We start from the raw sequence: 25629 nt of genomic DNA, 5'->3' as shown, positions 1-25629 counted from the left end.
AAAACAAAGCAGCAATTGATGCCAAAACACAAACATCCCTCTAAGAAATTTAATGATCCGTAAAACAAAGAGCCGTTTGCAGCGTTAAAGGTCTCTGATTACTCACAAAAGTCATTGGGTCATTTGTATTTGTTTTCACGAATCACTTGTGGGTTACACTTTTGAGAGAAGGCAGACTGGAGTGAACCATTGCAAAAACAGAGAGTTTCATTGGGCATGTCTTCTCTATTGTTTAGCCTGGGATAACTCCAAAACACAATTTTTTTGGATCTTGATGGTGGCTGTGGATTTTATTTATACTGCAGAGCAGTTCAAAGGCATCCTATTTGTCTCATAAAATCAGCACTTTGCCTTGCACTGCCTCTTTATTCACTATGTTCTATCTTCAGATGTTGATAACTGAGTCCAAATCTGTGTATGGTGGAGATATTTGAAAAACAAAGGGGACTCTGAGTTGTTTCCTTGACTCAACAACTTCTATTGCACATTTGACTTCCATAATAGATACTAATACAATACACTATTGTTGGTATTAGGACAAAATGTCCCTTCCTGTTCTTCCGTCTTAAAATGAATCAATTATCAGATAAAATTATATTTGACAAACACTATATGGGTCTGAAATTGAAAAATAGTTGTTTTTGTGTGTTTGTTTGTTTTTTTAATGATAGAAAAGAGCATAGCAATTTGCTGACCAATCTGGCAATATGTGTACACAATGTCCAACAGGAAGTCTCTCAAAACAGCTTTGGAACAATAGAGAGATGTGTTATCCAAAGAATGTATTGTCTATAACAGACCATAAATAGCAAATTTAGGCAAAGCTAAATATAGGTAGAGACACATGGTGCTCTTGTGTGTAGTTATGTACAGAAGAGTGGCGTAATCAGTACATCCCACAAGATAACTGTTATTGTGTTTTCTAACTGGCCTCATCCAATCAGCACTCACCTCGAGTCCAGCCGGTCCAGCTGGCCCAACTGGTCCCTCATCACCCTGACAAGAAAATTGTTGCAAAAGGTCAGGGAAAAAAAAAAACATCTATTATCTGTTTCTCATTTTCAAAATCTGCCAATATACCAAAGTCAACCCCACCTGAAGTCCAGGTGTTCCTCGTGGACCAGGTAAGCCTCTTGTCCCTTGCTTCCCCTATGAATAGCAATACTGAAAATTAGTTTTCACTTCATTTCTACTCATTGATGATTCATATTCAAAGAGTTATGTCACTCTACTAACCTTAGGTCCCTCTGGGCCATTTTGACCTGGTGGGCCAATGTCACCTGGAAAGCCCTGCGAAAACCAAAGCTTCATCACCACACAGTAAATACTTTCTGCACTATTCTATAATTGCATTTACCTATTAAAAGAAATTATAGAATTACATACAGTAAATCTAATGCATTTATGTTGTTCTGTTCAGTACTTAGTAAACATAATAGGTCCTACCTCTGGGCCAGGAGGGCCAGGTATACCATCAGGGCCCTTTTCACCAGGTTTACCCTAAAAGTGTTTAAAAAAAAGGCACTTAAATGACATACAGTCAACCAGTAAACTCAGCATATCTTTACTCAAACTGAAAATACCGTTTCCTTGATTCACTAAATGGTCTGTGCAGAGAACATCATGCGGTACAGCACCATAATTATTTAATCTAACCCTGCAAAATCACAGGAAATATGCCTTCAATTGGCTTTAACCCTGCCAGGACTCAATAGCATCAGATAAAAATACATCGTCTATATACATTCAAGGTCATGCATTTGCTGTCTTGTTATTTTATTTTTTAAGCTGTTTACAGCACCAGGAAGGACCCTGTAAGGTGGTGTTTTAACCACAGATTAAGGAAAGAGTTTGACCATCAGAATGGCTGTTATTACTACCACAAGATGCAGACATTATATAGCAGGTCAAGCAAGCACGAGAGTGGGTTTTCCATGCTGGAATCTCAAAGCAGATCAGAGAGTCCTCAAAATATTAAAGACACTTAAGAACACGAGTGCCAACTTTGGTGGATTAGTCTTAAAGCTGTGGCTGTAATTGCACTGGGAATTTGCCTGTGCACTGCTCTTTGAGGGGTTCATTAGCATATATTTCTTAGACCAAATAAAACCAAAAGACTCCTAGAAGTGAGAGTGGCTTTTCTATGCATCTGAAGATTTTCATCCTTTTTTCTTCAGTGGCACCAGCATTTTTCATTTGTTTGTTTCTTTCTCTTCTTGAATGCATCCTAAGACTTACCGTACCCTTTGAGTACATCATCATGCTTTTAGTCCAAAATTCTCTCAAAAGTTGAAATTGCCCCCACAACATTACCCTCAGTATAGTGCTTCACATACATGAACACATACAAGTAACCAAAGTAATTAAACATTAAAAGAAAAATCAGACTGAGAGAAAGAAATATAATATCTATACAAAATGATATTGTGAAGTACAGCGATAAACTGTTCAAACATAGTCAATCTTATCAAGTTTCAACTCTGTTGTATCAATGTGCTTGAATTTGATTTGCATGCCAGAAACCCAACAGCTGTCGCCAACGTTGGATATAGTTTTTCGACTTCTGGTACTAGTGCCCAAATATGTGATGGAAAATACCAGACTACGGGACTCACCTGTGGTCCAGGTTTTCCACGAGGACCTGGTAACCCAGGTGAGCCACGGATACCCTGTGAAATAAAAACAACCTCAGTGTATACAGGTCATGTGTAAAATAATAATACTCATCACATACATTGGCACACTGATCACATACAGGAACACTGAGTTTAAAAAATATTGTAAATGGACTGTGCTTTTACAGAATTTTAACCTGAAAGGAGAGCAAAGTACTTTACAATATCTCTCATTTACCCATCTAGAGATCAGTGTCATGCTCAAGAACACTTTGACATGCAGATATGAGAAATTGGTGATTGAACAACCAATCCTATGATTAATAGACTACCAGCTGTACCACCTGTGCACATACAAACATAAACATACCTTGTCCCCTTGGAAACCACACTCCCCCGGCTCTCCTGGTAAACCCATGTCCCCCTGTGAAAACACAAAGAAAAAATAACACAAATAATCAGAATGTTAGCAAAAATTATCAATCAACATTCACCACAGGAGTGTTGGTCATGCATTACGGCTTTTGTCTCTGTGTAATCTGTTAGCTTTCATCAGAGTCAGAGACACATTTCTGTGATATGGTCATCTCTAGCATTCTTGTGTTTAGGGGATTATTAGTCTGAGAAATACATATGCAGATCACCTTATCACCTTTCAGTCCTGGTTCACCTGGGTTTCCTGGTACTCCCTTGAGAGCAAAAAGGAAAAACACCAACATAATTAGCCCTAGTTTTTTCCTGTAAACTAGGGTTTACATTGAAGAACACGTGGCCATGGAGTGGAAGTGTCACAAGGTTCACGCAGTCACATTTGATCCCAAAACAAGCAAAAAGTCTGATCAAAGTGTCTATGAGCAACTCATTCAACTGGTACTTAAATACATTCAGATTGAGAATAACAACTAATTAGCCTAAATGTGCTCTTTTCATGTCACACCAATATGGAAACCAGAGACATTTACAACATGTCCACATTGTTTACCTTGAGTCCCGGCGGTCCTGGAAAACCCATAATGCCAACAGGGCCCATGTCTCCCTGTCACCAACAACACACAAACAAAACATAAACTAAATAAACTGGAAGGACAGATAAAACCCTAAATAATATACAAATTTCAGTTTGTTGTTACCATGTTTCCTGTTATGCTCTCACTAACAACTATTACCCATAACACAGGCCGGGGGAAAAATATTCAATACCAGTGCTGAGCTTCTGTACAAAATTTCAAAAGACAGATTTCTTGAATGTTAAATGCTCCTACACAAGAACTTTGCCTAAATAAAATACTCTCAAACTGATTTATGTTTTAATTAAAATCAGGAACTATCTGATCAAAGAATAAGTAAAAAAAAAAAGATCACAAATGACAAGACATTCAATGCCAGCTTTTGATACTTGACAATTTTTGATACTCAGTGCTATGGAAACATTTCCCTTAGTACCAAAGAAGTACTGAGATTTCGATACCCTGTAGAGGATATATAAATATCTATAAAAAAGTTGTAAAATAGCAGCACTCACAACAAGACCAGGGACTCCACATGGACCAGGAGCTCCCAGTTCACCCTAAGATAAAGAGAGGAAGAAAGAAAGATAATGGAAAAATGGTGCAGTAAAAAAGTTCTATAAAAAAAACCCATCAGATAAAGGTGTAGGGGGAAGGACTGTCACAGAGGTTTGCACATGTAAGCACACTGTATGTCTCCATATTTTACTATGTTTATTTGTTCATTTTGTTCCTCCACTGACAGCCTGAGTAATGTGTTTCTCCACTCAGTTTAGCATAGTGACTAAGCACTTGGCACTCCGCACACAGAGAGGCTTGTTGTCTGAATTATCTACCCCGCAGCCACACGCCATGCCTACATCCTCTCCAAGCTACGCATCCAATGGCGAGTTGGATGACACACAGCCCAGTGTGGCCTTCCTGTCGCCTCCTCCATTTCTCTATGAATGAAAGGAGATGAATTCAGCCAAATGGAACATCCCCCTCTTCCCTCTGGAGGGAGAGGAAATGAGGCCTGGAGGAGGCTCTCGGAGGTCAGCCAATCTCAATCTAACGGTGACCCTGTCAATCATGAGCGGAGGGGGTCAAACTTAAAGAAAAGAGAGAGGCAAGTGAAACTGCTGATGCTGCCCTCATATCAGTATGGATTATGATGGGTGAGAGAGGAGTTAGTGAATGACTACACGGATTTGCCTCACCGTCAGTCTCTAGGAATAAAACACTCTAGCTGTAAAACAATATGCAAGTTAGCTCCAACTCTATTACTCTGCATTTTTGAGAAATAGTGCACTGCTCTGAGAGGACCAAGACTAAAGAAAGTCAAATGATGTACAGTAGTAGCATTTGTTTTTACTGTGTCTACTTTTTTCCATGTCTCTTCAAAGTGTATCTAATGGAATGTAGTTGTATTATGATCATTTTATACTGAAATCTGAATAAATCTCAGTCAAGTGTAATGTTGTGGACATTAGGGCCAAACATGAATGAATTGCACTGTGCTTAAAGGGAGTCAAGGGTGCACAAATCTATATCATTTCACTTACTGGGTTCCCATCAGGGCCAGGAGGTCCCCTCTCTCCAAAGTCACCAGGAAACCCCTGAGCACACAAACAAACAGGGTAGTTATGTAACCAGAGGGGAACTGAGTGGTTTTATCATGGTCACATTGTTAGTTTTTAATTAATTTAGATATCATATGCTTTGCAAGGGGAGTTATCACACCATACACAGAGGATCAACAGTGTTTCCCAAAACAGAAGTTTGCAGAGTAAAGCCAAGCAAATCCCATCAAATGCGCTCCCAGCACTTCATTCCTGGGAGACCGGCAGGAAATTCCACGGCTGAGTGTTTCCGAGCGACCGAGTGTCTGTGTGTGCACACGCTGGCAGGGAGCGCTCAGCAGCCTGCGAATCAAACCCCCAGGACTTGCCTAAATGGCTGAATAAAGCTGCTTGGCCCAGGAACTGCTGACTGCGTCCTTTTTTTGCTTGGTGCTCGTAATTCCATTATAGAGGCAGAACAAGAGGCGTGATGCAGCCGTGAGGCCACACGCTCAACGTGTGCTTGTCAATGTGCCAAGGTCAACATGCAACCAACCGCACATCACGCCTCAGCACTCGCCCACAGAAGGCGAGCGCTATGGTTAGACAAATGATAAATGGCAGAATAGCAGAGAAGGCTCTCGTCCTCTGTCTGCAGACAGAGAGGAAAAAAGATCAAATGAAAGTATGAAGACCTCAAGAGATGGTTTGATAGGATTGTTTGTGTGGCAAAATGCTGATTTAGTACATTAGGCAAATGTGGATAAAGTAATAAGCAGTAATTGGTGCAACATGAAGCCCGCAGGAAATGTGGAAAAATGTGCTTCTTTCCAAAATTGTCAATAACTGAGTTGGTTTGATCAGAAACACATGCAACCTCAAGTCTTTGTTCTCGTATTGACAACAACTTTCAGCGAGGTTGGCAAGACCTTTTTCATTATGTGATCCATCCTAGGAGGTTCTGCCAGCTATGTGCAAACTATAACACTGACTAGATAAAATATATAAAAGGCCAATTTCCTGCTTTCCATACGTAAGGTTAACACAGGAGGAGGGGAGCTGTAAAAACAAAAAAAAAAGTCTCTGAAATTGCAGTTCAAGTTGTTTTAGGCTTCAAGACACGTGAATCACATGTATCTCGGTTGGATCACACATGCTAACTCTTTATTTCCAGACTTTGTTAAACTGCTGACTCAGGACAGGAAAAAAAAAAAAAAAAAAACTTCTTACGCAAAGTGACTGACCTCACTTTTCACCACAGAAAAAGAGAAATGGCTTGCTCATGCCTTGGCTACTCTGAACATACTTCTGGACTTTTATCTATGTCAATGACCGTTACAGCATAATAATCTTTAAAAAAAAACATGTACAACCAGACTGAGCCTGGGAAAATACCAGATTTACACAAGTGGTTATGCAGTATCAGTATTTTCCATGTAAGCCTGCAAGGATGGGAAATTGACTTCCAGGCGCCAATGACTATAGACTTCTCTGGTCTGCGGGCAGGGACTCCAGAGAGCCAAACCCGCAACTGACACATTACATTATCATATCAGCCTAATGCAAAACAAGGACAGTAACAAGCACAGTGTATGACATATAATGATTCTTAATCAAATTTGGCCAGAGAAAATCAATCACACAAGATTTATGGGGGCATCCATAAATCTTATTTTAACTCACTTACTTTATTATGAGGGCAATAATTTCTGATATTAAAAAGATAACTGACTGAGAGTTTGACTGTAATCTACTGACACATGAACTTGTGTTTCTAAAACATTTTTTACACAATTTATTGTGCATATCTCTCCCCTTACTGCAATCCCTACAATAATCAATAGCATAACAGTGCCAGTATGAAAGTTACCACGACTTTATTCAGAGATTTATGACTAAGGCCAGGAGGGGTTTCAGACTGAACAAGAGTCTTTGTGTGAGTAATGGTCATTTAATACAGTTTAAAGTAGCTCTGCACTACAATAAGACCTCATAGACCAAGACAAAGCAACCACACTTTCATGAGGCTGCACTGAAAATGTTGTCTGAGAAGTATGTTGAGAGAAAACTTTACCGGCCTACCCATCTTGCCCTTCTTCCCATGAACGCCAGGAATTCCCTGAAACAGACAAGAGAAAATAGTGAGAGAGAGAGAAAAATGGATTTGTAAGAGACAAATCACTTAGAATCAGGACCATCCTCTCTCTAAGTTACTTTGTAATGATTGATTTTGATATGTAAATAAACTTTATTATTACATTGTTTGTAATTTGAAAAGTAGGTGTTGAATTTCCATTTATTCCATATGAAATCAACATACTTATTACCCATGGAGTTATTAATTACATTTGAATAAAAAGTTCTCCTTCTATTGTCTTCTAAACTTACTGTTTATTGTGCTCTTACATTTTTACTCTGCCTATCCGCAGTAATAATTTCCTCTTCTGGGACAAGACATTCATATTACACAAAATGACTAAAATCTTAAGCCATACTAACAGCTCCATGGTCTCCCCATGGAGCTGTTAGTATGGCTTAAGATTTTAGTTGCTCCATGGGGAGAACGTGAGGAATGATGTAGCAAAAATGTAAAGATTGGCTTGGGGGTGGCACCAGAGAAAAGGTTGTGTTGTTACCTAAATCAAAAAGCTTCATAATCTGTACAGTGACTATGACTCAGCTCTACAGTGTTACACCTGGCTAATTTTTAATCAGACTAAACTGTATTTTGTTGGACTCAGCTGTACTCTGGTGTGAATTTTATATCATTACAACTTGCTCACTGTAGCGTGTTAACAGTACATGTTAACATGATAACATTGAATATTTACCTTTAGCATGTTAACTTGTTAGCATGCTATGTCAACATTAATCTCAAATCGCGGCTGCAGCTGACAGGACTCAGTCATTAGTTTTAGGAGTATCCAGTCATGAACTGAAATGTTGACCTGTTGGTGGCACTAAAAATGTCAGGGTATCACCAAAGTCCTTGGCATTCATCGTCTCAAGACCATGAACGTTTCTACCAAATTTCCTGCCATCCAATAGTTCTTGAGATATTTTACTCAAAGTGTTGAAACAGTTGAACGACAGACCAATCAGAGAACCAATGAAAGCACTGATGGACCCACAGTTGCATTGAGCTACATTGCTAGTGTGACTAAAAAAAACGGCACGCAGATGTCAGAATACTGGGAATGAAATTCCTATGAGATTTGGCATCATTATTCTGCTCCACTGCCCCAAAGGTTCATGAGAACTTGAGTCCTGGCTGGGTTAAAGCCAATTTAAGTCCACTTCTTACATTTTAGCCATATCCAAGACAGAGTACTGGACGTGTGAGTTGGCTTTGCCCTCAGGCTTGATCCAATATAGTGTGAGGGACTTTGTGCTACTTGGGGCCTATAAAGAGTGTTTTGATGAAGTGTGCTTGCAGTATTTCATGAATCAAATTTATTTCTGTTTCATCATTTTGGTTCATGGACAGTCATATAATGCAACCCAATGGGCATCTACTGTCACAGCCACTGATACTCACTCTCTCGCCATCAGGACCAGGAAAGCCAAAAAGCCCAGGGATGCCAATGTGACCCTAAAGAAATTAATAAAAGATGGAAGAGATAAGGAAAAGAAAGATGGAATGAGAGAGGAAGGTGGACAAGGGGGTACAGTGAGACTGAGCAGGAATGAATGATGGACATAATGATGAACAGTTAGATGCCAACAACTCTAACACATCTAAAAATCTGTACAAAGACTTCAGCTGTGATTCTTTGATCTGTCAAAGTGCCATATGATTTTTGCTAGGGTGGACTTGTCTTGAAGAGCCAAGCCTTGAGGCAAGTGTATATGCCCATGGACTGCATGGTGCTGGCTTCCACGATGTAGTCCAAGGGCACATACCCTCACGTCAGGGATCTCTGAAGAGCTCTCTTCCACACCTGCTCTGTGAAAGGACAGAAAAAACAGGCAAAAAGTGCAGAAACAGACATTACAATGACATTAGAAGTTACAGTCAAGAGTGCATTACTGTTGCGCTTGGCAGCAGAGAAATATATTTTTATGATATTTGGCTAACATTAACAAGAAAAGTATGCACAGGAAAGATTTAAGGAAGACTAGAGTTACAGTACTTTAAATATACTAGCAAAACCGTCAGTCATTATCATTATGGAGTTAACAACAGCGGATGAGTGGCGTTTATGACGTTGGCCTTTTTATGTTCCCACATTGGTAAAGTAATTCATTTAGCATACATTTCACAGTTCATTTACAAAAGCGAAAGTTCAACAACTTTGCTGTAGAAACATGCATCTCTCCCCTGAGCCCTTCATTGGAAGCTGCATGACAGGAACATGAAATACAAGTAAACAGAGAAAGTCCTTTGGAGGTTGATTGAAACAGGGTGAGACATACAGTATTTACATTTCAAGCACCTTTTTATTACCAGAGTTCAAATGCATGCCAAAGCTGTACTTTTTCCAGCATCTACTCACCCTGATTCCTTTTGGTCCCATTTTCCCTACAGGCCCAGGTAAACCCTAAGATAACAAAACAATATTCCCGTGGTTACAAACAGCAGCAGAATTTTATTTATGTTGCTGTAAAAGTACTTAATTGGACAAATAACAAAAAAATCATTGATTGATCACAAATTTATCTGGGTTTTTTTATCTTTGTAAAATTGGCCTTTTGGCTTGACATTTTCAGTGTTAATACTTCAGGAGAATACACATTAATTTCACAGAGACACTGCCAGCAAATCCATCAGTGCAGAAAATATCCCCCTGCAACCATAAAGATCAACTCTCAGCTCAGGAGAACTCCCCACAGCAAAATGCAGTGTCTTGACTTGAACTTACAGCCCGAGTGATTCACAGCCTGCAGTTGGTAGGGGGTGCTAAAACCTAATCCATCACACACCACTAAGTGTCTATAGGGATCACAGATCTGACATAGTAAGTGTGCTAAAGCATGGAGGCAAACACTGAGACCCGTGCCTGAACTCCAAGTTATCATAAACATTCAGGGAGCGCAAGTGAGTGAGCAGTTGTCCAGCTGTTTTTGGAGTTTAAATTTGCTTAAAGCTAAGAGGAAACAGATTTTAAATGCAGAGGAACCCTAATGCTCCCCAGCTTTGACTTCTTAAGTTAAACACCATTCCTAGAAGTGGGGCGAGGAATGGCGCTCACAGTTTGGAGAGGCAGAGGAAGCTTATTTGTACCCTGAGAGCTGTGGCATTAGTCACACTTTTATTACCTTTTCTTTCTTCGGGGTAGTGATTACTAAGGAAACCTTTTGACATTTTATTTCCTCGCTAGACCGGAGGCATCCGTCGCTGAAATTCCACCACAGGTGCTTCTCAACTACAGCTTAGAGCTGTTTGTCGCTATTTTCTGAGGCCTTTTTTTCTTTTCCATTTGACTTTTTATTTGGATTTACAAATTTATATTTTTTCAGGCTGATGCTGTCAATGGCTGAGAGTTGTTACCAGCATCCAATATCTTTAAATTTGATTATTTTCTCGCTACAGAAAACATACAAGGATTCAGTGTTTCCCTCATGATTCACATATTATTCATCATTCTGACAGTGAGCAACAATTACCAGTTGAAATTTGATTTATTAAAAAATGTTACAATAACCCCAATATTTTCAAAAAAGATGAATGCACCATATAGATTATATTCTACTGTTTTATCTTTGTGTGTGTATATCTGTGTTTCTATGCGGCATGTGTATTGTATGTGTGTGTGTATGTGCGTGTGTGTGGCCCTGCACAACCAGCACCGCAACACTAGATTTACTGCACCTGCCTGCCAGGATAGCCTTTGGCCCCAGGGCTTCCATCATCTCCCCGTTCACCCTGTGGAGAGAAAGGCAGGACAGAAATCAGCACTAGAGGAGGGCAAGACACTAAAAAGAGGGAAAAGGAAGGAAGAAAGCACTGAAGGATGGAGGGACGGAAGGAAGCAATATTCTTTAGGAAATCGGTTCTTTTGTGCACATGTGGTTTCTGTTGGAGCCACGCTGATTGCAATAATAGGAAAGACTAACAAAAATTGAAAGCAAGCACAACATTTATAAAATAATAAACAACAGTTATTTGGTCCGATAGAAGAATTGAAATCTCTAGGCTTTCTAATAAAAGACCATTTGTTTATTAAAATCACTGAGTAAAGACGCACCACTGCAGACATTGCCACCAAACCAAATGTATCCCTCCAAGAGAAATGCTTAATTCTGCATGTATGGGAAAAGTAAAACAGGATGAAGGAATGAAGGCATGCAAGAAATTACAGGCTGTTTGTACAGTGAACTGAAAGCTGACCAAATTTAATACACACTGGTGATGGTTATGTTTCTGTGCCCTCAGTTTCCTGGGAAAACCAGATAATTAATGTGTTATGAGAGAGCAACATATAAATGTATTATTAAACACAATCTGAGAGTTATTGTAAATGGGCAAAGAAAAACAGTAGTTATAGTAGCAGCTCTGTTAGTTGTAGTAGTAATAGAGGCAGTAGATATTATTGCAACATGGATATTGTAGACAAGGCAGGTTATTATTGCTAAATAAGCCAAAAGAGGATAATGCAAGTCCCTGGCAAATCAACACACATTATCCAGTTTATTAAGCACCTGCTAACCAAGCACATTTAATTATTTCACACAAAAATTAAAACTCTTAAAAGGTACCCTGTGGACAACTAGAGAATTCTTAGGTACAAATTGGTGCACATTTTGTTTGTAATTTCAGGTCTACTGGCACAAGGGACGCACATATATGAACACAGGCATGTGGGTGTGTTGTTTTAATTCCTGCTTACTGCAGAGGGCGATAATGCTGATGTGTCATGTGTGAAAGCCATGCTGTTCTACCGATCAACAGTTGGTGACAGTACACGTCCACAAACGTAGCATACACCAGCAAAAGGCGAGGAAGAAGAAGACTGCCAGTCAGCGTAAACATGGATGTAAAAACTGAAGGTTTCAGGATAATTAAAATTTGGTTTTAGAAAGGTTTTAAGAGGAAGGAAATTTCTGTAGGTCTTAAGGACATAGCTGAATATAAACATAATGTTCGTTTACAAGAAAACTCCTCAGGGTACCTTTAAGTAATATACAAGACCTCCAAATAGTCAATGGTGAATCAGGAGAGTCTTCACTAACCACGTAGCAATGTCTTTCCGGCACAAGGTGTCACCAGTTATCTTCACTAGATTAGAAAACAACCAAAGCAACTGCACTAACAAAATTAACAGGCCTCAACATGTATGAGACAATCATAACTGTGTGTTCACAGATCTGGATGTTAAACAATACGCTATCTGAGTCATTTTTCTACAGAAAAGACTGCATCGTCTCTAGAGAGAGCTGGAGGAGACAGGAAAAGTTTTTTTTTCCCTCATTGTGACACAGCACATTCTTCCCAGAGATAGTGCACAGGATTTGGACTCAGGAAGGAGGGAGCAGAGGAGGAATGACCTAGGGTGTCCAAACTATTTAGCCCACTTGTATGTCTGCCAAAAATCTCTCCCTCTGTTTTCCCGCCAAGATTCCTGAACAACTAATGTCTTATGTCTCTTCTCCTTTTGACTGTAATCCCCCTGCACCATCCCCACCCTTCTTTTTTAACGTCCCGATGCTCTGTGTTAATATTTTCTCTCTACCATTCCCTCCCTTTCTCCTGTTTTGTAACTATAAATGGAAAGACATGCTGAGGTCTTGTGGGAACTGTCTCTGCAGAGTCTTGGCTCTTTTATTCGATAAGTAAACATACGTTGACATACAGCTAACACACAAGTGCAGCCAGCGGTGTATTTAGTCAGCATGACAACACTTCAAAGAGACAGAGGAGGGACTGTGTCGGAAAAGTCACATTTTAGTTGTTTACAGATGCCACTCCTTCTGTTCAGAAAATCTTCGTTGGAAACCTCATGATTGTTTTTCTGTCTCCTACAATCATACCTCAAGACACTGTTGATCAAATTTTAAGGCATGGGGAAATGATGCATCTCACCTTAGAGTTTACTTCATTTTCAAAAGAGCAGAATTTGCTAGAATTGCATTCCAGCACGTTCACAATCATTCTGACTGACCTAAGGGGGGGCGCCACATTGCAGACACTGCAATTTCTCATGTGTTGTTTACTGAGTTTCATAGCAACTGGTCAGGGATATCAAGAGAGAAATTCTACAAACTGCATGTTATCCATGAGAGAAAATACAAGAGATATGAAGTACTCACAGGTTCACCTGGAAGACCAGAGGGACCAGGATGACCTTTTTGTCCCTGTTGATAGACAAACAATGAGTTAGAATTTTGCATAAACCACAATAAACCTAAGTGAAAATACTCCTATTAACATTCTGATCACAAAGCCACAGGGAAGTAGGATGTTAATGATGCGCTTCAGAGAAAGATAATGTAGGTCTTTGGTGGAAAATTTTAAAGTCAGCGGTCACATTTAATCAAATTTCTGTTGTTAGAGAGTTTATCACCTTGTGTTCAAGAGCATCTCAGTCAACACCACAGGGGCTAAAATTATGTTCAAGGATTTTCCAATTGCCTTAGAGAGGACCTCACTTTGTTTCCTTATAAAGAGTTCAATAAAACAGCTTAACAAAGACCTGGAAGGTTTTGTTTCAAAGGGTCCACAGCAAAGACAGTCTAATAGCTGTGAAACTAATAGAGCACTTAGCAGCATTACTGGCTGGTTAACCCTGGATAGACACTTCTTTAGGATTTCGACACTAGAACAATGCAGTTTTTATTTGCTGTTGCAGCACAGAGTTTGTCTAATCATTGCCACAATGACACTCTGACAAAACAATATGGTGTTAATTAAACCAATAAACCAATTAGACAGTGACAAGTGAAACCCAAAAGAGTAATTAATGGTCACCTTCACGCTTAGTAGTAATGAGCGTGCCAGCTGGTTACAAATGTATTCATCTTTTCGCAATCAAGGCCCACAGTAAGACCTAGTGTAAATAGAGTCACATGAAGACATCTCTCTGTCTCCTCAAGTGTGAAGTCATTAGCCACCAGCTGTGCTGGCCTGTCGGCAGCAGAACAAGTAAACCACAGGCTGCTGGAGGCTGATGTAAAAAAAAAAAAAAATTAGCGGTAAACACAAACAAAAGTCACCATCAAGAGACTCATACCAAGCACTCTTAAGCCTCCAGCCAGAGTGTATGTAAGCCTACATCATTAAAATCTCCTTCTGCAAGTGTCCGGTGAGACATTGGGTAATACTGACGTAAAGCAGGGCACGACTTTAAAGGCTACCTCACTGAGGTTATGTAGACCTCCGTGACAGTGATGAGAAATGGGGAAATTACTACATTTAAGGGATTTTTATCAAGAAATAATAAATTCAATACTTTTGGATTAGCCTCTTTTGTGCTGAAAAATGGTATATTAAGATTTTACCATTTTTATAACCAGGAACAACCTTTTTGTATTTACAGGATGCTAAAAATCTCTGAAACATAATTAGAAAGCAGTGTGACTCTAGAGAATTTTAATAAAACTATTAAATATGCACCAGATTTCACTTTAAATTTCCCTTAAATAAAGAGTTTCACGCTTTACGAAATTTGTTTTTCTTCTTTCTTGCCGAGAGTTAGAGTAGATTGATACCACTCTCATGTCTGTTAAATATGAAGCTATTGCCAGGAGACGGCTAGCTTAGCTTTGCATTACGGCTGGAAACAGGAGGAATCAACTAGCCTGGCTTTGTCCCAAAGTAACAAGGCACCTCGAAGTCTCACCAATTAACATGTTATTTCTCCTTTTGTTTAATCCAGATAGAAACCAAAGTGTAACAAAAAACAAGTTGTGGTTTTACAGGAGGTTATGTGCTGATCTATTTCCTGTTTCCAGTCTTTAAGCACAGCTAGGCTAACTGGCTGCTGGCTGTAGCTTCATATTTGGCATACAGACGAGAGTGGCATCAATCTTCTCATCTAACTCTTAGCAAGAAAAAGTATATTTTCCAAAATGTCAAACCACTTTTTTAACCTCTTAAAAACATTTTCCCCTTAACCGTAGCTTTGAAGTTAGGAAAAAAAATCTTTCCAAACTCTTATAAAATCACATAACATATTTAGTCTGATTTCTACATATCATTGAGGCCATATGACGCTTACTATGAATAAAATATTAAAACCAAAGACACTTTGCTTTTTAAATGGGAATACACTATCATAGACGGGTCTCATGAATAATTTAGCACATATTTTGCTGTAATGGAGCCTGACATGTTTGGTATCTTTGGAAAGTTTGGAGTCTTGATTAGAATTTAAAATGGAGTTTAATGTGTTTGAAAAACATTTGGTCACACAATATAAGTTGATACTGATCGACTTATCGCTGGGTCAGACCGGGTTGAGAGGCTGAGGCAGAGTGAAACTGACATGCTTGAACTGTTGAGTAAAATCACACTGGCAGACTGACGTCGTTCAAGGGGCCAATATAGGTCCAGTGTATCATCTGAACTCAGAAAAGTACCTTATTAACATGCCAGAAACAGTTCAGCTAATGTAAACGAAAATATATCACAACTGTCCCACAGCTACAACCTGATCAACTGTGACTCAAGTGTGTGATGTCATCACGATGTGAGATCAATCCTTAAACCACCAGAAGGAAGCTTAGTCCACAGAAATACTGTATGTAGTCAAGATGAAAAACACTCATGACTTGATCTTTTGCAAATGATCAGCGCTTGATCCTGAGTCCAATAAAAAGTCCTCACGAAGAAAGAAAGTAATAAACACACACTTTTTTTAAGATTCAAATTTTCTGTCAAATCTCCTGCAGCTTTTGGACACAGAGTGAAGCCAGATGCTGGTCCATTGGCCAAAGTAATTCTATCAGACTGGCATATTCTGGTTCTGTCAAACTCCTGATTATTTGTCTATTTATCGGCAGACGGGCAGCAATGTGCTTCGAATTGGAAATATCTTACAGGATTTTAAGGAATAGATGAGTCTCCTGTAGGAGCCAAAGCACTGCAGCCACAAAAGGACAAAAGAATGTGCCTGGGTCCTCCAGTAAGGCCAATACAGCTGAGTACAGTAAAAGTGTGGAGGTCTGTCGCTTCAGTGTGCGCATGTGTATCTCTGTGTGTGCACTCGTAACAGTTGGGCAGCTTTTCTGTTCTGTAAATATATTGTGTGACACAAAGATGGCAAAAGATCATGTTCTCCATTAGTTCCCCCTCTCTATGAAGAACAAACAGTTTTAATTAGTGTAACTGACACCAGATCAACCCTGCAGCCAACAGCAGCAGCAACAGTGTCTCCCTTCCTTACAGAATAAGTAACAGACTTCACTTGGCAGACACGAAATACGTTGTTCTTTCCATAGATTTCTATTTTTTTCATTATAATGCAAATACTTATTCCCACCTGGCAAGGCTCACACTTCTTTCTTGGACAAATCAGACTCAGCAAATAAAGGTATGAGAATGATATTATACAACCCTGAGGAGCAGGAAGGAAAAATCTTGAGGGCTGCACAGCTAATAAAAAGTTGAGCGCTATTCCAGTGTGCCATGATCAGAGCTGGCTGAGTAAAAAGCACACTGGTCCAGAGTTGGTAATACTCTCCAGAGTGTGTCAGTTTCAAACACACATACACAAGTCCCTTCTTACTTTACAGTGCAGACCGCTGACTGACTCCCAGGCAACCTTCCCATTACATCTTTACACATTTCCCACAGTGAGAAAGGCTTTCTCTGGCAGCCAGCCAGGGAGTGAGCACAAAACTCAGCAAAAAGTGTCCATAAAGCTGCGGCAGGTCTAAGTTTTACTGGCTGGTTTGACAACAGCAGACAAGAGAATGAACCTCAAACTTTTTCTCTGACAGATGATGGAATTTCAGTGTAATTTGAATAAAAAAGTGCCATGTAAGGAGCTTTGGCTTCCTGTGCCGGAATATGATATAAAAAAAAAAAAAAAAAAAAATTGTCTGAGTGAGTTCAGCACAGCTGCATGCAATGAGGTGTTTGGTGGCCTTCAGCTGAGCCAAGCTGATTGCCTTGCTTTTATTAGCTGGATACAAACTGCATTTTAATACTTTGTATGGCTGTCAGCAGTTACTTGTGGGGACGTGAGTGTCTATCACACACACTTGATCAAGGGGTCCAGAGCCCCACCTGAACTGATCATTCAGAACAAGAAAAGGGGATCTGTTACAACCACTTAACCTCTGCCAGGATGCCGGTCCACGCCCAGCAAAGATCTACAATTACCATAAATCAGTAGGAAGTATATCAGCTTTTTCCCATGACTCCACGTTCCATGACTCACAAGGCAAGAAAGAGGTCTTCCTTTTTTCGAGCTGGAGTCCTCCCCACTACTACACTGAATGGAGGAACCTTGAGTGCACCAGATGGTTTTTCACAGTCAGCGCTGTCCGATTGCATAACAGTGTTGCAGCTCCCGCCAAGGAGTTATTGCACTCATACAATTGTGCCTTAAATGAGGACAGGCGTGTGTGTGTGAGAGAGAGAAAGTTGCTTACAAAAGGTTTTCTCAGTGTGTGACAGTGGTTTTCTAATGAGCATTCTTCAAGCATGCAAATACTGACCTTGCTGTGACATTTTACTGTACTGATGCACAGTTTTTGTGTCTTTCCATCTTCACAACAGTATAATTCTCACAGCAAACCACAAAAGGAGTAGTGTTATGATAAACTGTCGAGTCCTCCACAGCTTTTTTATGAGTTTGTTTTTCTAAACAGATGCTGAAACAACACTCAGACTGTCAGGTACTGTAACTGAGCAGGGATCCTCTTTGCAAACTTTCTGCTCTTTACTTTTCATTTTATCCATAATGAAAACAATCTGTAAAATGTGATTCAATTTAAATGTATCTGAACACCATATTAATACAATTCCTCATTTAAATCTTCAGAGATTCCCTGCTACTAAGTAAGTAGTGTGGGCCCTCCTGCTTGAAAAAACCATAACCCTAAGTTAATTTCACACATTTGGCCTTCAGTGGCGAATTGTTGAGTCCCACAACAGTTTAAGTGCTGTTTCCAAAGTTTTTCACCCTTGGCATCAAGATGAATCTGGTGAATTTGCTGAATCTGGGAAAATTTTGGCAAACAAATTAACTGCACATTGTCACCCACTCCAGTGGTAAGAGTTAACGGACATACTATTCTAACTGTAGCAAAGATGGTAGAGTTTATGTGGAAGGCTTAATGGAAGCCTCTTGTTTATTGGAATCTGCAACTGATAAAGTCTGCTTGATTCAGCATGATTCTACTAAACATATGCTATTGATTTTAAGGGTGAAACTACAAACATGAAGTGAAACACATCTCTTCCAGTCAACTTGTTCGGTTCTGAGCAGAATTTATTGCTATTCTGAATCAACTAGAAAAGAAAATCCACATTCCATGTTTTAGAGTAGAGTATTTCCAACCACAGCTGACGGATAAGGCTGGAAATATCCTATATTTTTCATGAACAAATCCCAAAAAAAGACCAAAACAAAAAATGAATTCATCCTGCTAACAAGTATTTCCTGTTTAGCCAAAGCCAAATACAGTTTATTCCTAGAGCTCCATTGTTGTCCAAAAACTTTTGAAAACACATTGAGTCACGCTGTTACACTGAATGACAAGTTCCTTCATAACCACGAGCGTGGGCACAGTAGTTTGTTTTGAGTCAATCACATATTACAGTGCTTCGCTAGCTTGGTGTGCTACATATCACAACCTCTGACTTTGTATTACATTGTAAATTTCCCAAAAAACTTAATTACAAAGTCAAGAGGTTGTGATATGAAGCTAAACAAGCTAGCGAACCTCTGTATACACAACCCCGCAGTGATATCTTCTTTACAAGGAACTACTCTCCAGAAAATGAAAATGTGATCTTTGTTATTAGTCTTTGGAGCCATTTCTAAACAAACTACAGCAATCACACTCTTTGTGGCAAAGGAACATGTAACCTGGTGTTCACTTACATGTTTTTAATAGTTTTTGAACATCGGAGGTTTACAGCACAGAGGAAGACAATATTTCAGGCTTTTGATAGACACACAATACTTGTAAGTGATGAGTTCATTGTCGGTTTGGCTCTGCATGAGATTTGTTGACTCCACACTATCACCAGCCTTATCCTTTAATGGTACCAGGTTCTATGTTTTATGGTACTCAATTATACAGATGAATAAATTAGTAATAAAGTACCAGTCAAAAGTTTATACACACTTTCTCATGAATGGGAAGGTGTGTCGAAACTTTTGACTGGTACTGCATATTGATTAAAAGTATTGCAGTCACCAGATTTAAACATGCAGAATATGTGCAAAAAGTAACAAATGCAAACATATCTTCTTTAAAAAAACATTATGCAAAAACACTATCATTCAGTTATTTAGTACTATGTTATTTGCACACTATGCATAGTAGGAAATCCAGCAGGATATGGCCCACTTAAGATGTGTAATTACTGCAAGCAGGATAACAGGCTTTGGGAAAAAGGCCAAGGCTAAAATATACAAGGCCACAAAGAAAACGCTCTACTGCTAAACATCACTCTCTGTCAGGATAACATGCACAGCGGTATGTAAAGCAGTCAAATAATGCAGATGAATAATCCCATGCAGGACCATATTACAGAATTAATCCACATTCAAAATTTGTCCTAGTTTTAGAGAGGAACTGCTCTCCAGAGAGTGAATGACATGACATTAATTTGGAGGAAGCATTCAAGATATGAGCTTCACCCTGTAAACTTGAGCTTTATTTAACTGCCATCATCATTTCAGAGGCCAATGATACTGATGATGTAACAGCACCGATATTCAAACCTTAAGTATTTCAACACACAGGGGAGCCAGAACACAGGTGTGCTCCTTGACGCCTGCATTGAGTTAGGCTGCTTTCCAAACAAGAGCTCAGACATCCATGTTTGGCTGGGACTTCCAACCACTCCAACCTCACATACTCCTCTCTCAAAGGCAGTTCAGTGGTCCAGGGTTGAGTGTGTACGTTTGATTTACTGAACCTCATTATACAGAGCTCCACTCATTCAGTCACTCATTCATTCTGTGTCAGATTTAGGACTGAAAACATTTTGTGAAGGTAAAGGGACAGATATCAGTTACATCCTCATAGTTTTACACACAAACAAACACACGGTTTGAATTTGTGAGACCATCATTTGATGGGCTACCTTTCGTCCATCTTGGCCAGGCAGTCCAGGGGGGCCCATGACACCAGGCTCTCCCTAAAAATGACAAATTAGACCAAATTCAGTACATCAACATATCATGACTGTGTCTGCTAATAATCAAGTAGCTCTAAGGAAGGAGTAAACACATTTTATTAAAAGGATAAACCCTTTGAGATCTCATTCATGAGTGTTTTTAACATAAATACGCAGAAAATACAGTACATAAAGCAAAACACAAATACACTCACACATACACAGACAAAAGTTCTGAGGCCTAGTCACTCCCACACCCACTGATTCCCCCAAAAATGCAAAAATACATACAGAAAATGTGGACATACCCATACAAAGCTATATATATATATATATATATACACACATTTACACACACCTACACATTAGAGATAAATTATTTCCATATTTCAAATATAATTAGAAGCAAGAGAAGGTTGTTTGAAGATATGTAAATAGAGATGCCATAAAAAAATTAAATGAGGTAATAGATTTAAGTGGACTGGGCAGGTTGTTCCAATCAGATGGAGCTTTAAATTTAAAGGCACATCGCTCAATTTCTTTCTAGGAATGAAGAAAAAAGAATACTCAGTATGCCTTAGACTATACAATGACCTATATGGAATTTAAAAATGTTTTAAGTAAGAATAGTTAAAGAAAATGCATTTAAAAATGAATTGCAACCAGTGAAAATGTCTTGTAGATTTAGGTGTTAACCAATTTAGCAACTTATACATAGAACAGTGATGGGTTCTACAAGGACCCCTCAAAACAAATCTACAGAGACTATTATAAACTAATGTGAGAGGACAAAGATTTGTGTCTGAGGTATTCTGATAGACAATATCTGCATAATCTAGTAGTGGTTATATCATCTGTGAAATAATTATTTTCTGACCTGTAGGGTGAAACAGTTGATAGAACAATACTCTCAGGCTGTAATTTATTTTCTTTATCACTGAGTTAATATGGGGCTTAAAAGAAAGTTGAGAAGCCAGAGACCCAAATATTTAAATTCCACCACTTTCTCGAGTGGTGTGCTATCTAACATATTAATCGACCAATTATTGATTAAATGCAAAGAATTTGGTCTAGAATTTTGGCCAAACAACATACTATAATACTTCTTATTAAGTAGAAGTGTGTTAAAAGAAACCCATTTTTGAGCAGCATCAAAATCAGCCTGTAATGTACACTGAATTTGTAACATGTCATGCTTGGAAGAATAAATCACAGTATCATCTACATATAATTGAATATGACAATCAGAACAGGTTTGTGGGAGATCATTAACCCTAGAGATAAACCTTGAGGTACACCACCTTCCATGATCTTAAAATCTGACTGACTGCCCTAATAAGAGACACACTGACATCTGTGGCCTTAATAAGACCATACATATTGCACCTGTAAGCATATTGTTGTCCAATGAAGAGGATACATCATTGGTAAATTTTAAAAGAGCAGTGGTTGTAGAGAAGTTGGGTCTGAAACCAGATTGGTATGGACATAAGATGTGAAAGTCATTAACAAATTGAGATAGTTGATTAAAAATTCAAACACATTTGCTATACTGTTAATAATGGAAATAGGTCTACAGTTATTGAGATCGAAAGGATCACCACCTTTATGCAATGGGGGTAATTGGCACATTTCAAAATTAATGGAATTTCACATATAGATAAAGATAAACTGAATAAGTCAAACAGATGATATGCCAGAATATGAGAGGCAAGTTTGATTAACTTAACTTCCATACCATCTGGACCAGCACCACTATCTGAGCTTAAATCACAAATAACCTGCTGAATATCAATTGGATGGATTTTTCTAAAGGAGAAGGAGCTATCACATTTAGAGTTATTGAATGGAATATTAGAGTAGGGAAAATATGAAAACTGTGAACTGCAGAAAGAGGAAAAAATGCTGGCTGAAGGCATTAGCTATTATAGAAGGATCATTAACAACTTCATTATTAACCCTAACATGAGTAGTAGAGCTTTTGGTGGATTTATTGATTATACTCTTAATTCTGTTCCAAATTTTTTAGGGTTATCAAAATCATTAGTGCGAGTGATGACATACTTTTTGTCCTTTTGGGGCTTGACCAGGGGACAGTCCAGGATCTCCTTTTTGCCCCTAGAACATAAAAACAGAAAACATATTATATCTTATACTATAGGAGACACTTTTTCCCCAGTAGGCATGAGATGTTTCCTAGTCTGCACTAGCTTTCACTGTATAAGCATTCCACTTCACAAGGCGCAGAGGAGCTGGCTCTTTGGATTTACACTATATAAGAGTAAGGAGCTCATCCTACTCATTGGTGAGACGAGAGGTTGTATTTACATGAGCATGCAGTCCATTTATACCCTCCGGTGATTCGGTTTACACCAAGCCAGCGAGAAGTTATGGGGAGTGACCGTGTACATTCTTCTCCCTTTTCGGGCAGTGGGAGTCCTCTCAGTGCTTTCTGGGTCAGTATTTGATGTCCAATTGCACCAGGGAAAGAGCGGCCCAGTAATCAACGTAATTAGAATGTAAGAGGTCCATGGAGAAATAGATAATTTCCTCGTTTCTGTTTTCTCCATAAAGAAACATGCTTATGGAGAAAACAGTTACAGCACTGTGGTTGTTGAACTGTAGCCCAACAGGCACTGTTATCTGTGCTATTACTCACACATTTCATTTAACATACTGAAGTTTGGTGCAACCCTGCAACACTGCCCTTTGAAGGAGTATGAGGAGCATTTTTTCCCAAACCTCTTAGTGCAAAAGGCAACAGCACTGTTTTATTTGACTGGGTTAATGTTAAAAGAAAGTCAAGAATTCCCATGCTCACCTTTATCAACTCATTTAAACCTACAGGTTCGTGTCAGCTACAACTTGGCATTGAAAAGCCTTTGTGGGAATTTTCTCCAGACTGATTTCTTAACAGAGCCAGGAGTGCAGCTACAGCCAAGAGCAACAAACATACATGCACACTGTGTCTTTTTACTTTTTAAAGGTCTTCATCTCAACTACATCATCAGAAGATATTAAGCTCAAAGAGAAGCAAAATTAGGTAATTTCTTTTGAAAACTCAAGACCTTAATAAGCACTTGTACTGTTCAGATTCTATGCCTTCATTCATTTCATTTTTAAGTCTAATGGTAGGCTACTTACAGTAGTAGGTAATTGAACATCATCTTGTCTCAATTTATCATCATTACATCCAGATAAAGTGACATATTTAAAACAAAATTCAGCTAACACACAGTATGTTTTCATCCGGCTCATCATTTTTCCTAAAGCAAAGAACTGTGCCAGACCAGGAAGTCTGCTGTTTGAGGTTTGTGTGCAAGTGGGTCAAGCTGAGCCAGGCCAGGTTTGGTTAGGCTCCAGCTAACACATATGTACACTATAAGAGTTATGGTTTTTCCCTGGTTAAAGCTAGCCAAAGCATGGTATCAATTATGTTTTTTGTAATGTTGAAGATGGGGTGGAAAATGCTGAAATTTGATGCATTCGAATGGATTAGGTATGGACCTGAAATACAAGCAATTTTCCATTTTATTCAAGCAAAGTCTAACATACAGACTCCTTTGTGATATCAGAGTGACATATTATGGAGCTAAGTCACACTCTCTGTTGACAATTCAAATCAGCTGGAACACAGACTGATGTCAAGTATTTGCAAATTAGTGAGTCAGTTAGACTTAAAACTGCTGTTCTCTCCTGAAGGGAAACAAATAGCTTTTTAAGAGGCTTGAAAAGTTGTACTGTGAAGCCAAGGGAATCTGACCTCAGACATGCAAACTAAATTAGGTAGCAAAAAAACACTGATTACAAAGACAAACCACAAGGAATACTCGCTCTTTAAATTTGTATTGTGTTTAAATGCCCTTGTTAAATCAATGAGATAAGGACCATTAAAGTAATACATGTGTATGTACTGTATAAGGCTCAGCTGTGTATTTATCTGTTCTTCTATTCATCTATCATGTGCACATCTTCACTGGTTAGAGCTACTTGCATCCCAGAGAGATTCAGATTAGTGTTGTCCCATATCTATTTGGTCCACTTTAAGGATCCAGCAGTGAGTGTGGACAGTATGTTTAAAACTTCTGAAAGAGTCTAGTCACTTGTGTTTCCACAGTCACATACATATCACCTTGGAGATACTGTATATCCAAAATTTAATTATAATATGATCCAGTCTTGAAAAATTAATATGACTGAATGAGAGTGAATATAAATTAAGTCACCTCTTAATGGATCTATCTTTATCTACCTTAAAGGCTCAGTCTGTCATTTTTTCTAAGTGTATTCATATTTTTATGAAGAGTTTAACATAAATATGAAAAATATTTTTGTAATCGTCAGCTAATCCTAACTGAAACTTGTCTGCTGTGTTTACACACATTCCTGATGTAAACAAACTACTAAAAGCATCAGAGCATGCAGAGGGATAAGGCTGGTGTTTTTCATATTGTCAACAAATGCAATGAATAAAACAAAACAAACAATGTTTTAGTCCATCTCTCAATATTGTCGGACTTACATCCCCTGTCTGAGACATTCAGTCCCAAGCCCATTGCTTCTTATTTAAGATGTAAAACTCACAAATATATGGTTTCCTTTTTAAAATAAAAAAAGGCTCAGTAATTTCCTAACACTGCTGGGCACTGTAGTTTTTAGCAAACCTTACTCAAACAGCAGTAAACAGTGCATTTGTTAGGGACTATTTCCAGCTGCGGCTTTGTTGCTCTAGTGAGCATTGACGCCAGCAGGACAATATATGTGGGATAGACTCAAAATAAACTACATTGCCCATTTTCATGGTCACAAAGGAACATTTTACCAAGTAAAATCATTTAGGGGTGGTTTTTAATCGTTTTTGGGCAACAATGGAGTTCTTTATGGCACAGAGGAATAAATCAAAACCTGTTAGCCAGAACAATTCTTTGTTAGTTTTGGTCCTTTTCAGAGAATTTGTTGACATACAGAAAAATATAGAAGATTACCAGCTGTGTCATTTAATAATTCAATGTAGTTCTTGTCTATTGTTAAAGATCGTAATCAGTTTTAAAGTGACAGTATATTCCTTACCTTGTGAGGCAGCTGGATTCAGGAGATCACGCGAGAATCCATCTTCTCAACTTATACGCTTCTGTCCGAACAATCGGCGGTTCGGACCAATCAGCGTCCTATGAGGATTCTCGCGTGATCTTGTCAATCCAGCGGCCTCGCAAGGTAAATCAGTG

The 25629-nt window shown here is 38.8% G+C and overlaps 1 protein-coding gene across 2 annotated transcripts in view; it reads right to left on the bottom strand.

The window, feature by feature from the left end:
- col27a1b (collagen, type XXVII, alpha 1b) overlaps nt 1-25629 on the bottom strand; it is a 70449-nt gene that overhangs the window by 26692 nt on the left and 18128 nt on the right. For both annotated transcript variants that reach the window (XM_067616464.1, XM_067616471.1), the window contains exons 6-22: nt 22469-22522; nt 20372-20425; nt 13414-13458; nt 10976-11029; nt 9660-9704; nt 8702-8755; nt 7238-7282; nt 5167-5220; nt 4138-4182; nt 3598-3651; nt 3260-3304; nt 2986-3039; nt 2616-2669; nt 1447-1500; nt 1237-1290; nt 1096-1149; nt 952-996 (exon numbers count right to left, since the gene is read on the bottom strand). In XM_067616464.1, the coding sequence (XP_067472565.1) occupies nt 952-996; nt 1096-1149; nt 1237-1290; nt 1447-1500; nt 2616-2669; nt 2986-3039; nt 3260-3304; nt 3598-3651; nt 4138-4182; nt 5167-5220; nt 7238-7282; nt 8702-8755; nt 9660-9704; nt 10976-11029; nt 13414-13458; nt 20372-20425; nt 22469-22522 (864 nt within the window). The remainder of the gene's footprint in view (nt 1-951; nt 997-1095; nt 1150-1236; nt 1291-1446; nt 1501-2615; nt 2670-2985; nt 3040-3259; nt 3305-3597; nt 3652-4137; nt 4183-5166; nt 5221-7237; nt 7283-8701; nt 8756-9659; nt 9705-10975; nt 11030-13413; nt 13459-20371; nt 20426-22468; nt 22523-25629) is intronic.

This window comes from Thunnus thynnus, chromosome 2 (assembly GCF_963924715.1).
Source record: "Thunnus thynnus chromosome 2, fThuThy2.1, whole genome shotgun sequence".
In the NCBI taxonomy this organism is placed as follows: Eukaryota; Metazoa; Chordata; class Actinopteri; order Scombriformes; family Scombridae; genus Thunnus; species Thunnus thynnus.
The sequence above is the reverse complement of the archived record's forward strand: the minus strand, read 5'-3'. Positions and strand labels throughout refer to the sequence as shown.